Here is a 16,002-nt window from a genome sequence, read left to right as displayed (position 1 = left end):
GTGAGCACAGAGAGAGAGATAAAACTCAGCTTTCTTCCTACTAATACAGCTAAATTGCTTCCATGTACTCTGTAATGTGGTCTGCTTTGATTATTCATTTGAGTACAATGTGTGATCTGATTAATAATGAACGCTTAGATCTTGTAGATCGGTATGGCTGCTTGCCTTCCAGTGGCCATATATATAGCCTCAGCCTGGCAGTAATATATTACTGACAGAGCCAGTCCAAAGTAGTGGTGCTTGTAGTGTTTATTATGCAGGAAATTAGAGCTTAACATACTGTTAGAAAACCAAATCATAAGGTCTGGCCATTTTTCTGCCTTTATCCAGGAGGGGAAGTTAGAAAGCAACCTGCAAAATCTGGCGACGGATGTGGCTCCTTTGTATAAGAAGCTTGCCCCCGAGGCCTATCAAAACCAGGTAGGAAACACATAACCAGAAAATAATGTTAAGTTGTGCTAGAAATGCGAAGTCTACCTGCCTATATGAATATCTGTGGCTTGTATATTGTAACTGGTGCTAAACACTAGTCCCCAAAACCACCTCACCCCCAGCCCTTAGGGGTGTCTAAAATACCCTTTCAACACTTTACTACAGCTTACAGCTATGTAAAACAGAAGCCTTGACGTGACTTTTGACCTTTCAGGTGGAGCAAGAGCAGACAGGCGAGGACTGTCGCTTGGGCACGAGAGAGGGACGTCCATTCTCTGGTGTGACAGCGTGTGTGGACTTCTGTGCTCATGCTCACAGAGACACACACAACATGAACAATGGAAGTACTGTGGTAAGCATCACCTCTCACCTCACAAGTCAACCCATTCACACTTTGGCAAATTACACGTTACGTTTATATTACATTATAATCATACTAAAAATAACAAATCTTCTCACCCAAAATAACATTTCCAAAAAACAGGTCATTAACTAAATTAGGACACAGAATCGCCGATGCAAAGCACAACTCTTCCAAAGCTACTTGAGTGCAAAGGTCTCCCTTTGTAGAGAATCTTCAGTCTGCTAAATGTAAAATCCTAAATGTGACTGATTTATATAATTAAAGCCAGGTCCATCAGATGCTTCAGTTTCAAAAAGTATTGTTTTTTTTCTCTCTCTTAGTCAACTGGTCTGGCCTGTGTCATATAAATACTGCTCTGTCTCTGTTTGTTTTTTAGGTATGCACGTTAACAAAGGAGGATAACCGTGCAGTAAGAAACATTCCAGAGGACGAGCAACTGCATGTCCTTCCTCTCTATAAGATCTCAGAGACCGATGAGTTTGGTCGTGTAGAGGGACAGTTGGCTAAGATAGAGACTGGAGCTCTGCAAGTCCTCTCTTCCTTCCCAAGAGAGGTGCGTCTTCTGGCTGAGCCTGTGAAGTCTGCCCGTAAGAGAAGACAGGAGGCCAAGAGAGATCGAGAGAAACCCAGCAGCCAGGAGAAAAAGCAGGTCACCCCAGTGAAAGTGAAGAACGAGCCCCTCAAAGGTATCATCATAGTTGCCTGCCCTCTAAGGAACTACACTGTCTTTATGATTTATTGAGATGATTCTTTGATCTATGTTGCTCTTAGGAGTTCTCACTAAGCCTTTGTAGAATAGAACACCCTTGTCCAAGATTTGCAAGTTCCATTTGTACTTTGTAACTTTGTAACAACAAAATAAATCATTGCATGAACTTTATGTTCATGATTCAATTAAATAAAATCAGCAAATGTAGACTTTGTTACCTCAACATTTGCTGTTTGCAAATCACAACCGCCTTGATTAATTTTTTTAATGTAGAGAACAAGTCCGTTTACTCATTGTTTTTCCTGGTACCTGTTAAATTTCTTGCTTACAGACATTTATTTTCCCTCATAGGTTTTAAAAGCACTCCCTCTGAGCTTTCCCCTTGTTTCAAAACAGAGGCCTCTACTCCTTACTCTTCCCCTATGCGAACGCCCAGAACTCCAGACATGGGGAGCCACTTACTAGACTTACTGGACTCCTCAAGTGCTTACAGGAGCACAAACTATACTCCTCCAGTGAGCTCTAGCCGAGACACAGCAGCACTTTCTTCATCCCCTCGCACCATTTTTCCTGCACCACATTATCAGAACGCTGGAAAATTGTCCCCAAGCAATGGATCTCCTCTTCTCAGATATGGAGCAGGGCAAGAAGCAGCAAGGCACAGCTCTCCAGAGCTCTCAGAACAGAAACCATTCAGAAACCAGCAGCATGTAGATAGCCCCTTGGGACCGAAGTCTTCGGTTTTCCGTGACCACTGTTTCACAGTACAAACTGAGCCTGAGGAGATGCGTTGTTTTCAGGGTGGAGCTGCTCCCATACTGCTCTCTCCATCCCGAGCTGAGGGTCTCCACAGCCGTCTGAACTTCCACCAAACGCAGCCAGGCCTGGATGACCACGGCCCGCCAATGCTCCCACGACCCATGACCCCTGAAGAGGTCAAAGCCGAGGAAGTATGGTCAGACAGTGAGCACAACTTCTTGGACGGAGATATTGGTGGGGTTGCAGTGGCACCCTCTCACGGTTCCATTCTCATCGAGTGCGCTCGACGAGAGCTGCATGCTACAACCCCAGTCCTGCGGCCGAACCGCAGCCACCCTACCCGTGTCTCTCTAGTCTTCTACCAGCACAAGAGCCTTAACACACCCAGCCATGGGCTGCACCAGTGGGAGGCCAAGATGGCGGAAAAGGCTAGGGAGAGGGAGGCAGAAGCCGAGCGGCTGGGACTGGAGCCTGGAGCCCTCAACTCTGCCAAGGCCAGAAGGTCAAAGGTAGCGGAGAGTGATACAGAAAGCGGAGAGGAAGACGTGTGTCAGGACGAGAGGGCGAAGCTACAGGTCCCAACTCGCCAGTCTGTGACAGCCACCCGGGATGGCCTCATCACATCAGCCCCGTACTCCCTCACCCAGGTCACCGGGCCTTATAACCGCTGGACGTGACAGTGGCCAGTGCAAGTTTTTTTTAGCTAATGCCTTACCTCAGTCAGCTCTATCTCTTTGACACCTCTATGAACATGTGCTCTTTTTTTCATTTGTGCTCTTCATCTCAGCTTTTTAAAACGATGCTGACCACCCGTTTGTCAGTTGTGAAACTGTGAGTTTTGGTGCATATACATGTCTGGTTTTTAATGTAAAGAGATGGTGCTCAGAACAGATGTTTAAAAACTGGTTTTATAGAAAAAAGAGATGAAATTAGTGCATAGAAGATGTGACTATTTATTCTGAACGTTTTCACAACTATTTGTATTTAATTTCTGGTCCAAGCCTGTTTACTGCAATATGACTGTGTCCGCCTGTAAATGATGTGTGTAGTAAACACTCAGAATTGACATTGTAAAATGTGAATTCGATTGTTTTTGTTTTGTTGGGTTTTTTTTTTTTTTCATCTTTGGGTGCTCACTTGTCAGACATTCAGTAATCGCTATTTTATGGTGCCATTGTAGCAGTAGCTTACTTTGAATAACCGCAAACATACATTACTCTTTTAAAGTTTTAAAGTATTGTGACACAAAAGGTTATTAGTTAGATTTGAATATACATGTAGCATTGGTTTTATCACACCATGATATTGGTATTGAAGGTACATAGATACATAGATTCTGGATTATGGAAAAAATATTCCTGTTATACATGGCATTGTTTGAAAAAGCACTTTTAAACAACTTGATTTTCGAAATGTTCTGTATGCACAGTTTTGTTTTGTTTTTGTTTTTTTTTTTCATTTGTTTGTTTATGAGCGACCTCCTTCAACCAATTTGTGTATATATGCTTTGCATGTCTGTTTGGAACCATGATTTTTAAACCATGCTTATCAAAGCAATAATCATGGAACGTTATATGCTGCATTTTGATAATGTGTCAAATTGAAACCATTTTATTACTGGAACATAAAAGATATTATTATTATTATTGGTTTCCCAATTTTTGAGGTTTTTCAACTCCCAAAGAGTTTAAAACATGACTTGAAACAGCCTTTTATACATGATCAGATATGTTATATTTTGTCATTCAAGTGTGCTAAGATATGTCTGAACAATATTACTGTATGTTTCTCACTGGTGCTTTTTGAAGACCTACTATACATCCTCCTGAGATCAGATCATGTTATTTTTACTGGTGCATAGTGTTTTTATATTTCAAATAAATCACTCCATATCTTATTTCATTTCACTCCATATCTTATTTATCATTTGTTAACTTGCCTAATATCTTTTTTAAGCCAATATGATGATGATTTTTAAAAAAAATATAAATCCCATTTCACAGCTCTATTGTAAAAATGTCTCTGTGCAAAGTCAGTGTAGCTTCAGCCAAGAAGAAATGCCCACTAAAGTCCTTTTATTGTAGACATTTTATAGGTCTTTTTACATTTTGAGGTGCTAAAAATGTACTGTGTAAATATGCCACGTCACGGTGCACTCAAAGCTCTTCTAATTCTAATTCTTAAAGCCCCTGCGTCTTCATGCCAGCTGTGTGACGTCTTGTCTAAGAGCCACACTGTATTTTGTTCTTACTGCAGAGGCAGAGAAAGGTCCTACAAAACCCAATGTGAATCTACATTACGGGGAACTTGAAGTCAGAGAGTGGCATGGATATGTTCACTCTAGTGGGTATTTTTATTTAAAGCTGCTTTTGCTGAACAAGGAAACTGTTGCCTTTGTGGAAAACCCACACTGACAAAGCATTGTGTGCAGAGTTATTTTGTAAGACGTTGAAAAGCAAATTTTCCTAAATAAATGAAGAGCACCTATAGTAACACTGGGCTGTTATGTCACTCTTTGTGGGGAGAAGAACTTGATTCTTGATGGTGCCGATAAAGAGCATTAGCCCTTCTTCACTGCCTGTTTACATGCAGCTTTTTGCTTTGATGAACATCATTTATCGTGGTGAATCACTGTGTTTGTTACTCAAGAACATTTCATGACACAGTTTAATAATTATTTGATGACAATAATGACCTTTACAATTCATCATCGCTCTAAAGTATACTGAATTACACTAAAACTTGAGGTTTAGCTGACTTATTTTTGAATGATTTAATTCTTATTATTAAAGACTGAATAGAGAACATTTCAAATTTTCTCTACAGCTTAGTGTAATCCAACATCCCCCCAGAAAGAAAGGAATCCGGCTCAGTCTGTGGTTCAGTGCTTTCAGAAATGTCCACTTCTAAAAGCTCCTAGTGAGATGCAGTCATATGCAAAAGTCAGACTACATGTTTTTCTAAGTGAAAATAAAACCTCTACTGGAAACAAATGTAGTAAATTTTAAAGCTAATTTTAGTGCACATTTTCTATTTATTTGCTTATATCTGAAAAAATAAATAAAAATAAACGTGCAGCAACTTTTGCACAGGCCAGATTTTATGTTTTATTTTTTCTCCAATGTTTTAAATTCAGCAAATAAACGGCAATTGTTCACTGAAATGTGCAGAAGTTTGTTTTCTATAGAGGATGTGTTAACCTCACTTTGTAATGTCGGTTGATTAGGAGTGCCCAAACTTTTCACATGACTGCATTTTTTTGTCATGATTGCAAATTTCACTCATCTTTAAGCTAATTTTATAGCTAGCTGTCCAATATATCAGTTTGTCTTTTTTAACTTGTGCCCACACATTTTTGGAATTTTCCCCTTGTCTTCCTGATCAGATTCATGTTCTGATATGACACTTTCTGCACAGTAACGGTTTTGAAACTATCATTATTTTTGAATGTAAACCATTAAAGGCAGTGACTTTTCCCTGTGTTGTGATATATGTTATATATACCACCCAGCGTCTTGCTGTATCACTGGGAGTATTTTTGGTCAAGGACAGTAAAACAGCACCAGCTTTTGAGTCTTCAGAGAAATAAAATGTACATGTGACAGTTTGAAACCTCTGTTAGTCTGTTTTTGTCTATAAGTGCACCATAATGTAAAGAAGCTGAATCAGTCTTTCCCAAAAATATACACAATATAATCATCCTGAGAAATATTCCTTTACAAATATGCCGTATTTGACTGCTATCAGAGTAGTAAATGAGAACTGGCATATCGCTGCTGTCGGAAGAAAAGCTTGTATGTCTATTTTTTTGTTTCTGACATCATTTGAAAATGCCTGTTGCCCTTTATATTGCGTGTACATTTCATGATGAATGGACCAAAAAAAAATGACCCAAAAACGACTTGGAAAAAATTCTAGTTCTATTGACATTAAATGTAAAGTAGGTTTTTTTCCCTTTTCCTGTAAAGTTACCATTTTGGAGATGGTTACCAGCACAAGAGCTTTTCTTCCAACAACAGCGATATGTAGGCACTGTAACACAGCAGTACAGAGGCTGTGGTGTGATGTGCTTCACAATATGTGTTACATAGCTACTGAAATTTCAGAGCAGGAATCATGAGGGAAAGAAGTGCTTAAACTAGGGTAAAACTAGCATCACTTGCATAGTTAAAATATCTATTAGCATCAACAACTAATAAACATTAGAATTAAAATTAGCTGCTACTTCATAATTAGAGTTTTTGTAAATGAGCAACCTGCTAACCTTAAATTCCCTGTGTTGTAGGCAGCTTTTTAGCTGCATTTTTTTCAGTTTACAATACAGTTCTCAGTTCCGTGACTCTGGTCCTTTCCATTGACATTTTAGAAGCAGTATGTGTTGAAAGCCTTAATTTTTACTAAGAGCGATAATGACAGATAACAAACCGTGGTTAATTTTAGTGCAAGTCATTTGTTGGTGCTTCAGATTGTTCTGAAAAAACAGGTTAATGTAAAACTACATAAACAGTAAGAAACTGGTGTTCTGTTTGCCCGTCTGGTGATACTGGCATCAGTTTGTCATCACGTTTTATAGATATATATGTATAATTTAAGCCAAATCATTTAAAGTCTTTGGGCTGTTCAAAAAAATGTGTACAACTCTACAAATATATTTAAAAGAAATTGAAGCTTCTATTAATTTATATCAGTGATTCCACTTCATTTTTATAAGCAAAAGACAGAATGACAGTAAGACACGATAGGTAAAATAAAAATTAAAGACGAGATTACACATTAGTGAAAGTGAACTAAAAACATTTGGATTGTAAATTTTGTTCATTAATTTGTGTAATTATATTATTTACATGCTATACAGATGCACGTATTATTAGTAGTAGGTCAATATTAGCCATCTTTTCACTCTACAGTACAAACACTCAACACACACACACATAACTTAAACTATTGAATATGGAGCCCTGCTGTATAAATCCTGTATAAATAAAAGTAATGAGAGGCCACAACTTAGTAAGGAATGGGAACAAGATCCTAATGTGTGGCCACAACTTAGTAAGGCAGGATTTTGTTCCCATGCCATGCTAAGTCATGGCCATGACTTAATTATCTCATTCCCACACCTTACTAAGTCATGCATTATTTTTATTCATATGAGATGTCACCAGATGTCATTCTGTAAATCAACAACAACATTAACAACAACAAAAACAGCAACAAATGTCCTTCTCAGTGGGGAGGGATGGAGCATGCATCCTAGCAACCTACACAGTCTGAACAGAGTGCCTGTGGGCACCCCATTCCTCTTTGTGGGCCCCGTCCTTGCCAGGGTGGCTCCTTGAAGCACCTTACTCTTGAGTGTGCCGTCCTCCTTTGACCCTAGAGGACAGCTGAACTGCAGCTCTTTGGGCGTCTTCTAAATTGGTACGCTGGAGTGAAGAGACTCTGCAGCCTCCTCCTGAGGTGGTGGGACTTCTCACAGCACACAGCATCAAGTCTGGTGCCACTGGATACAATGGCAGCAGCAACAGCACTCCTCTCAGTTGCCCATTGCTTTCTCCATCATGCACCATGCCATCGATGGCAGTGAGGCTGCTGCTCATATCCTCAACTCCCTGCCTCAAACTCTGCCACTGCATGCCATGACCAGCTTCACCTGCCCCATCTCCAAGCAACAACACTGACAAACCTCTTCCTGCATTGCTAGCATGCCAGTTGCTCTGCTGCCCTTTGCTTGAGGGTCGTGCAGCATGCTGTCTCTCCCTTAAGTGTCTTTCCTTTAGTTCTAGATATACTGTAGGAAGAGTTATCCCACTTCTGATATCACTGTGACATCTGTGCAGAAGTCTCAGAGAATGTTTATCACAGAGAAATATGTATTTACTCAACAGCAGAATAGGCAATGAAATGTAGCTGGAATGGAGAGCAAGGTCACTACTAGTCATATCTATTAACTTTACGTTAGATGCACAACCCACTCCAACTAAACCCACAGCACAATAAAGTACACTCCACAGATATACACAAATGAATACACAACATCAAAAATAACAAAACCAACAGCAAATGCCCTCAGTTGGGAGGGGCAGAGCATTTTGTCAGTAAATTAGACCACCTAACCTGTGAAAAAATCAGTGCCAATGCATTTCAGGAATGGGGCAATCCAGGTGAAATTTCAGAGTTAAGTAGAGTGTTACAGTGAATGTTTCGGGATTAGATTTGTCCCCATTTGATCAAGCGAGGAATAAGGAGAGGGGGGCACATCTTGCACTGCGGGCCTTTTTCCTCCCAGTTACCCTTTACATGCACTTCATGTAGCAGAACAAGAGAAAGTGGGAATAACAGCACAGCTGGAGTTCGATGGTAGTGAAACGTATTAATAGTCTGAAAATGACCAGGCAGAAATCTGCAAATAGATGAGAGCACTGACGTGGCCGGCGATGCCGTGGGCGCCGAAGATCGGCACTTATGAGTCACTCGTGTCTACATTGTCCTAAAGCGCGTGTCCGCTGCGGGCTGCCGTACAATCCGAGAGGTTTCGCGTGACGCAGGGGCGCTGAACGGACAGCAGAATCTCATACAGGCAAGATGGCGACATCGGAGCCGGTAAGAGGGGCAGGGGAGCACGGAGTGAGGGCTTTCTCGCGGTCCGAAATGGTAAAGCAGGGGTCGTTTCGGCTCGCTCAGGGGCCGCTGTTTCTCCCTCTGTGTGAATTTGGGAGAGCTCGGGGTGCATTGGAGTGTGTTTCTGTGGGGAGGGGTGTGAACTGGGAGCTGCTAGGCTAACGCTTCTAACGCAGGCGGTATTTAAGGGACTTGGCGGCGGCATCGGCGACTCTGTCGGCGCGGAGACACAGGACAGCGCTTATTGCTCCATTTTCGGTCACATTTATCTGCCAGTATGGATCATCTCATTAGTTCGGTGACGTTCGTTCGTTTAAATGAAGCGACGGCTTTATTTTTGCCGTTTTGTCAGTGTGAAGCCAGTCGTATCCAGACATGCGGACACGTGTGTTGGCTGCTAGCTCGGTTTACAGGCTAACACTGGCACGAAGCTGAAGTCAGCTTCTTATTCGCCAGCTTGTTGTTCGAATTTCCCCGTTCCACCTTAAATGGTCCAGAATTCGCTCTGGTGCGAGGCGCCAGATTGTAACTGCTGCACCATTTAAGGTGCAACGGAAGAATTCGAACAACAAGCTGGCGAATAAGAAGCTGACTTCAGTCTCATAACACGGGCTACGCAGCTCTGGACCGAGATTAGCTCTGCCTGCCTGGCTGACTCGGTTTAACTCGACCACGGTGGTCGGTAGCTAAGTGAAAATAATGAAACGTGGGGGATTTGACCGTAGGCGGAGTAGCTAAGCTGACCTGTGTCTCATTAAGAGGTGAAATTTGAACGGGCGGCGTTCTTCTCCTTATGAATGAACTAACGTTAGCTACATAGCTAACATTCATGGTATGAACCAGATTTATGAGGTCGAGTTTGGTTTTCTCGACAGTAGAGGGTGTGTTTGCTCCAAGCTGAACTCGGTGTGTGGTTCCCTTTTTATATCGTTGAAGGCAGTATGCTTCTAAACGGCATAGCTAGTTGACCAAGTTGGCTTCAGTGTAGCTACCTACATAGCTCGGATTGTAACTGGCATTGTGTGAGCACAAGGCACATATACTGGGATCTACACAGTACCGCATTTCAACATCTGGTTCTAGTTAGCGGGGAGCGTGACGTGGTTTGTGTACGCGGAGATCAGATTGATGAAAAAACAAACTGTTCTTTGTCATTGTATTGTAAATATATTTGCTGTGCTGTGTGTTTAAATAGTACAATCAACTTGTCACACTGACGATTAAAAAAAAAAACTCACAGTACTGTGGTTTCGTTATGATTCTGAATTAATTTCATGTTTGTTCATGCAGCGAGGAACTGAAAGTGAAGAAGCTTCAAATGATAGTCCGACACCGGCTGTTGCAAGTCCTGAACAGTACATTAAGCACCCTTTGCAAAACAGGTACCTGAAATGCTCTTGTATTGAATTAAAGGAACTGCAGAAATTGTACCACATGGGTGGTACAAATTGTACCACCCATGTGTCTTTTAGGTTTCATGCCGAGTCCTCCTGGTCCCAGCTAGCCTTATAAGCTGTTCAATCAAGGATTATCCCATTTATTACAGGTAGGGTCTCTACTGGCAGCTCTGATGACAAAAAGCTGTTCGATGTGATTTAAAGCTTGCTGTGTTATAAAATATGTGTTAAATTTGAGTAGTTTTTCTACAGCATGTAAATGTGGCGTGTAACTGCAATATTATGTCATTGTCACTTTATTCTGCCTCCTCTGAAAGTCATATGTGAGCAATGCAGTGGCAGTCGGTCATTGCGCTGTAGGCTGGTGGGAAGTGCTGACCATACATGTTGAGCTGTCTGTTTCCAGACCCATCGGCCTTGTCACAGTACATTGCTCACTGTTGCTCATCTCTGGCAGAATACTCGGCGTGTAAAGATGAAGCCTTTTTAGGTGGATTTAGTGGCATTCTTGCTCCAAGGCCATTGTCCATACGCCTTTAAGGGTAAACTTGGCCTCAGGCCAAGACCACATTGTGAATTGGAGTTTAAAATATGGCACACTGACCACCCCTGCCTTTCTGCCTGGATAAAGGGATAATGTTTCTGCATACAATGGCTTTTTGATGGGAACACTATTCATTGTTCTAGTTAGCCTAAAAATTGTCAAGGTTCTTTGTTGAACTCACACGGTCTCTATTCATCATGAAGAATAACCAGATTCTCTCATATAATAGTCATTTTTTTTTTGTGTCATCTGTTACGTGTAAATGCAGTTTTGAATGAAGATGTGACTTCGTTTAGTTTGTCTTCTGTAATTACTTAATCTGTTATTCTAAGACCTGCAACTTCTCCTCTGCAGATGGGCTCTTTGGTATTTCAAAAATGACAAGAGCAAAAGCTGGACAGAAAACCTGCGACTGATCTCCAAGTTTGACACAGTGGAAGACTTCTGGGCGTAAGTGTCTCTGGAATTTGTGATGTTAGAGTATTGGCACTGATCTTAGTCCTAAATATTGGCAGTCCTTGTAAATGTTGTCTTTTTGTCTGTTCTATTTAATTCAACAGATTATACAACCATATACAACAACCCAGTAAACTTGGATTTGGATGTGATTACTGCCTATTTAAGGTATGATGGAAAGGAGTTTTGTTTTTGCTTAGATGTGTTAAAAATCAGTGTTGGGTACAAGCAAAACCCAAAAGCTTTGTAAGACTCAGCAATGATGGTAGATTCACCTCATATATGCTTTTGGGTGTCTCAGGATGGCATTAAGCCCATGTGGGAAGATGACAGGAATAAACTTGGAGGAAGATGGTTAATGACCCTCAGTAAACAGCAGCGACACAATGACCTTGACCGCTACTGGATGGAGACGGTAGGCTGCCATGTTTCTTAGCACTAAACTAAATACTCTGGACCAGAGAACATCTAAATATAGCTTGATTATTGTTCACTGAATTTGTCTTTATGGTATGATGTTCTAATTTTGCTTTATTGGTCTGTTTTATAGCTGTTGTGTTTAATTGGTGAATCTTTTGATGAGGCCAGCGATGACGTATGTGGAGCTGTGGTCAACGTTCGTCCAAAGGGGGATAAAATAGCCATCTGGACAGGAAACTGTCAAAATAGAGAAGCTATCATGACGATAGGGTGGGTCACTTATTTCTTTCTTTATATTTGCATATTTATTTCTTAAGCGAGTGTCCTAATAGTGGGTAGTATGGCCAAAAATTCATATTGGTGTCTAATTGAAATTTCTAAAGGCATGGTATTTTGCTTAACCACACGTCCCTGTCAGGCTTGGTACTGAACTAAAAAAAAATTGACACCGAGGAGTTACATCTCAATGACAACAGTAAAATCACTTTTAGCTATTTTATCATGTAGAACCAATGCTTTCTGTACATTTTTTCTATTAGTATATAAAATATGCATAAGACTTTCCTTACTAAGGGATGCACCAGGATTTTTTTGGCGTGAGCATGCAAGTTTATCCAGAACAGAATTCAGATCAGTAGCATTATTGATTTATCTAGCTAGTTATGATAAAGCATGATTGAACTATGACTTTTACTCTTTATGCGTTTACTTCAAATGGTAGTTATCAAAGAAATGCAATTGCGTTCAGAAATTCAGCATTCAGAAATCATACTACTAAAGGAAATGTGTAGTTAAAGGGCAGAAATGGCCACTTTTTTGTGCCTGTCTTAATGAGTTAACAGATCTGCCAACCTCTACACATTTTGCATAGCATGCACACAGTTGGACCTCAAAGTACGCTGGCACTATTAGTCCCTTTAAACTATGCAAGTAGTTGGTGACATCTGAGTTCAGTTGTGGCTGTGCAGCCCTCAAACCTAACAGCTTCTAGCCTTTCGAAAAACAAAACGGGAAGATTTTGACCAGTCAAAGCGCTGTTCATTCCATCAAATATTGAAAAGTTTAAATTATGAATAGAATTAACTTTTAACAGCAACCTGCCAACCTTGGGAAAATTTTTAACACTAACATTTAGCTTACTGATATGTAATTCTTAAGCTAGCTTGCTTGTTCACTTGGCATTTAAGTTGGCGAAGTAAAGTAATATTGTCCACATTGTCACAGATTGTTAAATGTGACTTCATAGTAATGTATTCATAATTATTATTGCAGCCAAACCCATAGCCATAATGAGAGGAGCAGATCATGGCAGGATGGGGGGAAAAAACTTTAAATAAATTTACTGGGAGGGTTGTGAATGTATGTGTCTATAAAGAAGTGAGTCTATGCCCCCCAGAAGTTTCTCACAAATTATCAGCAGCCATGGCTGTGCCTCTGCCCCTCAAAACCTCCAAATCCTGCATTTTGCACATTGTGCAATTGTGATTTTGATGTTCTCCACTAAGTAGCCTCAGGTAATAATGTAGCTAAACCTCTAGTTACAAAGGCCGACTTTCCTAGATATTTTTTTCAGTTGAATAGGCTTTTTTTTTTTTCTTCATTGGGACTATATGATGTGTGCTTATATAACCTGATGTAATTTTGTAACTATTAAATAAAATGTAAATCCCAAACAGAAAACAGTTTCTGGAAATACTTAAAAGTTAAAACATGTTACAATATACCAAATAAATTATTTTAATTTTTATCAAAAGGTTCTTATGGTTATCAGTTTGTATAAGCACACATACCGTGAAAGATTAGTCATAAAAAGTGGTTTTAAGAAAGTGTACTGAAACTTGACCTTTAGTTTATATTATAACTCCCATGCATTGCAAGTCCTTGTTGTAGAATAAATATTGCCTGATCATTTTAACAGTCAAAACTAAGGTTAAGCCCAAAAACAGCTGTCTATTCCTAAATGTGAATGTCTTTTCAATAAAAGTTCCTCTCAAGAATATGATATTATTCAGTTTATTTTCTTCATAGCCCACTCATATGTTGAATAGCCCAACTTAATATGGCACAGTGTGGAAATGCTGTGGTAAGCAAAGTGCTGTAAAATCATGTGAACCAAGTGTTACAGTATTGTGGTATTTAAAATATTTTCCCAAGGTTGGTGGGCTCGTTATTCTGAATTGTCCTCTTTTAATAAGAGCCCTATTTAACAACTAAAGCAAATCTAGACCATTTTATTTTACAAAGTAGGAAAAAAACAACTGAAAGGTATTAAGTAAATGTCAGTATTACTTTCTAACCCTAACCATATCAAAGGCCAATGCTTTTAAGCGCACATTAGCTTCTCTAAGCTCTGCAAAAACTGCTAAATGCACACTGCTGGGTTTGCTCAGTGACTACAAACAAATATACCCAGTTATCTCCCAACTTTCTTTATCTGTAGGTGTGATTTGTGTCCACTAGGGGGGTATTCAAGATCTGGGAAACAACAACTAGTTGTAAATGGCTCATTTTAATAATATAAATTTTTATATCAGTAGAAGAATTTAGCAAATAATTTATTTTTTGCAGCATGATCAGTGTACTGACTTCTGACTTCTCTTCCCCCCCCCCCTTCCATTCAGGCAACAATACAAAGAACGCTTGAGCCTCCCTATCAAAATGGTTATTGGATACCAGTCCCATGATGACACCTCTAGCAAAAGTGGCTCTACGACAAAGAACATGTACTCAGTTTGAAGAAGACTTTCAACTTGTAGGTTTATAAAATTACAAATTTGCAACACATTAATACTTTTGAGTTGTCAACTACTGTAGTGTCCTTCCTTTTTAAGAAAAAAAAGAAAGAAAAATGTTAAATATGTAAATGTGTAGTACTCTCCATCCTAAATGATCAGTGCTGATGGTGAGGATCAAGGAATGTCTAATGGTTTAGACCTGCGAGAGGGGGGACTGTCAGCTGAAGCTTTACGAATCAAGCTAGATGACAATATTTTAGGCATCAAAAGTTAAACTAACAAATAAAACTTCCCTAGAGGTTCTAAGGCTTAGATTGAAGACACCTTTCTTTCCTTTAACCTTTCATTTTTTCTCCTTCTTCTTGTTAGGTGTCTCCACACAAAATGTTGACAACTTAATTCACACACATTTTTAGGGCCACAACTATTTTAACATGCTTTGGTTGGAGGTGTTCGGCATGAGCAGTGATTGCAGAGATGCCTGCAGATTGAATATCTTAAAGGTTTGTAACAGATTAGATTTGGTTGCTCTCCAGATTTAGAATTTGGAGGAGTGGCCATTTATTGTTTCGGCTATGCTGAAATTGTGATATCTTGCTTGTTAGACCTATTTTCAACTTGTGTTAGCCCCACATCTATTTATGATATGCATTGCAGTTGAACTGAGAGGATGACTGAAAAATCAAGTTCTTGTTTTCATTAATTTTCCTTCCTCTAATTCTTTTTTTGAAGTTGTTAGCAATGTGGACTACTGCTTAATATAGAACATTTTTTACAGTGTGTTATACAGTAAATTCCTATACATCCATGCTTTCTAGGTGTGCTTTTCACCTTTCCCCTCCTAACAACATTGTATACATTTTCTAGTTTGCACCACTTCTGTGAGTGACTTCAAATGGAGAGAGGATATTCATTGTGAATTTATTTTGCTCATAATGTATCTATCTGTAATTTTCAGGATGTATATTACCTTCTTTTGAGTAAAGGTTAAGTGCTTTGCATTAACAACAGGATGATCTGTGCTGTTTCTTAAGTCTCAGTACACACAGTACTAATGAAATGACATGAAGTTTACATTAGTTACCTTTTGGCACTGGTATAATCGTCGTTTCTAACAGCTGAATTTGCCCTTCCTCCTTTTTTTTTTTTTTTTTGTAAAGAAAGTACAAATGTAACCGTCGCTGTTGTGAAATTAGCCCCTGAGGTCAGTATACCACACCCATTATCCTGTTTTCAGACACTTGAGTGGCTTAAAATGAACACTTGCAGTCATTTCCTTGCCGTGTGTCACAGGTACAAACCTGGTTGTCAGTATGCAAATGTCACTGTGTGAATACAGGTAGTAGACTCAATAAAAATAATCCTACAGTCTACTGAATGCTGTTGTGAATTATGAACAGTCTCTAGATACAAACCTGTTCAAGGAAGGGTATAAACTAAAGCATTGGCTGAGCAGATACAAACCATCAAATATAAAGAGCAGCATTAAAGTTACAGAATAGACTGGGGTCAGTTCTTTCACTCCATGTACATGACTCAAATATGTACATGGGGAGGTTTACCGGACC

The 16,002-nt window shown here is 39.8% G+C and overlaps 2 protein-coding genes across 4 annotated transcripts in view; both read left to right on the top strand.

The window, feature by feature from the left end:
* Positions 1–5,876, top strand: part of tet1 (tet methylcytosine dioxygenase 1) — a 51,476-nt gene extending 45,600 nt beyond the window's left edge. For both annotated transcript variants that reach the window (XM_017725421.2, XM_037538762.1), the window contains 4 exons: positions 331–420; positions 647–784; positions 1,173–1,482; positions 1,857–5,876. In XM_017725421.2, coding sequence (XP_017580910.2) covers positions 331–420; positions 647–784; positions 1,173–1,482; positions 1,857–2,941 — 1,623 coding nt within the window. In that variant the 3' untranslated portion in view covers positions 2,942–5,876. The remainder of the gene's footprint in view (positions 1–330; positions 421–646; positions 785–1,172; positions 1,483–1,856) is intronic.
* Positions 5,877–8,760: 2,884 nt separating this feature from the next.
* Positions 8,761–15,807, top strand: eif4e1c (eukaryotic translation initiation factor 4E family member 1c). Of its 2 annotated transcripts, none has more exons than XM_017725476.2 (7): positions 8,761–8,864; positions 10,173–10,264; positions 11,178–11,273; positions 11,384–11,447; positions 11,581–11,694; positions 11,830–11,969; positions 14,321–15,807. In XM_017725476.2, exons 1-7 carry the CDS (start codon positions 8,847–8,849, stop codon positions 14,433–14,435), a joined length of 639 nt encoding a protein of 212 aa, XP_017580965.1. In that variant the 5' UTR covers positions 8,761–8,846; the 3' UTR covers positions 14,436–15,807. The 2 variants fall into 2 exon arrangements, with proteins under 2 accessions (XP_017580965.1, XP_017580947.1); XM_017725458.2 differs by having other exon boundaries at positions 8,832–8,915.
* Positions 15,808–16,002: the final 195 nt, after the last annotated feature.

This window comes from Pygocentrus nattereri, chromosome 5, assembly GCF_015220715.1.
Source record: "Pygocentrus nattereri isolate fPygNat1 chromosome 5, fPygNat1.pri, whole genome shotgun sequence".
NCBI classification, from domain to species: domain Eukaryota; kingdom Metazoa; phylum Chordata; class Actinopteri; order Characiformes; family Serrasalmidae; genus Pygocentrus; species Pygocentrus nattereri.
This window is presented reverse-complemented; position numbering and strand designations above follow the sequence as displayed.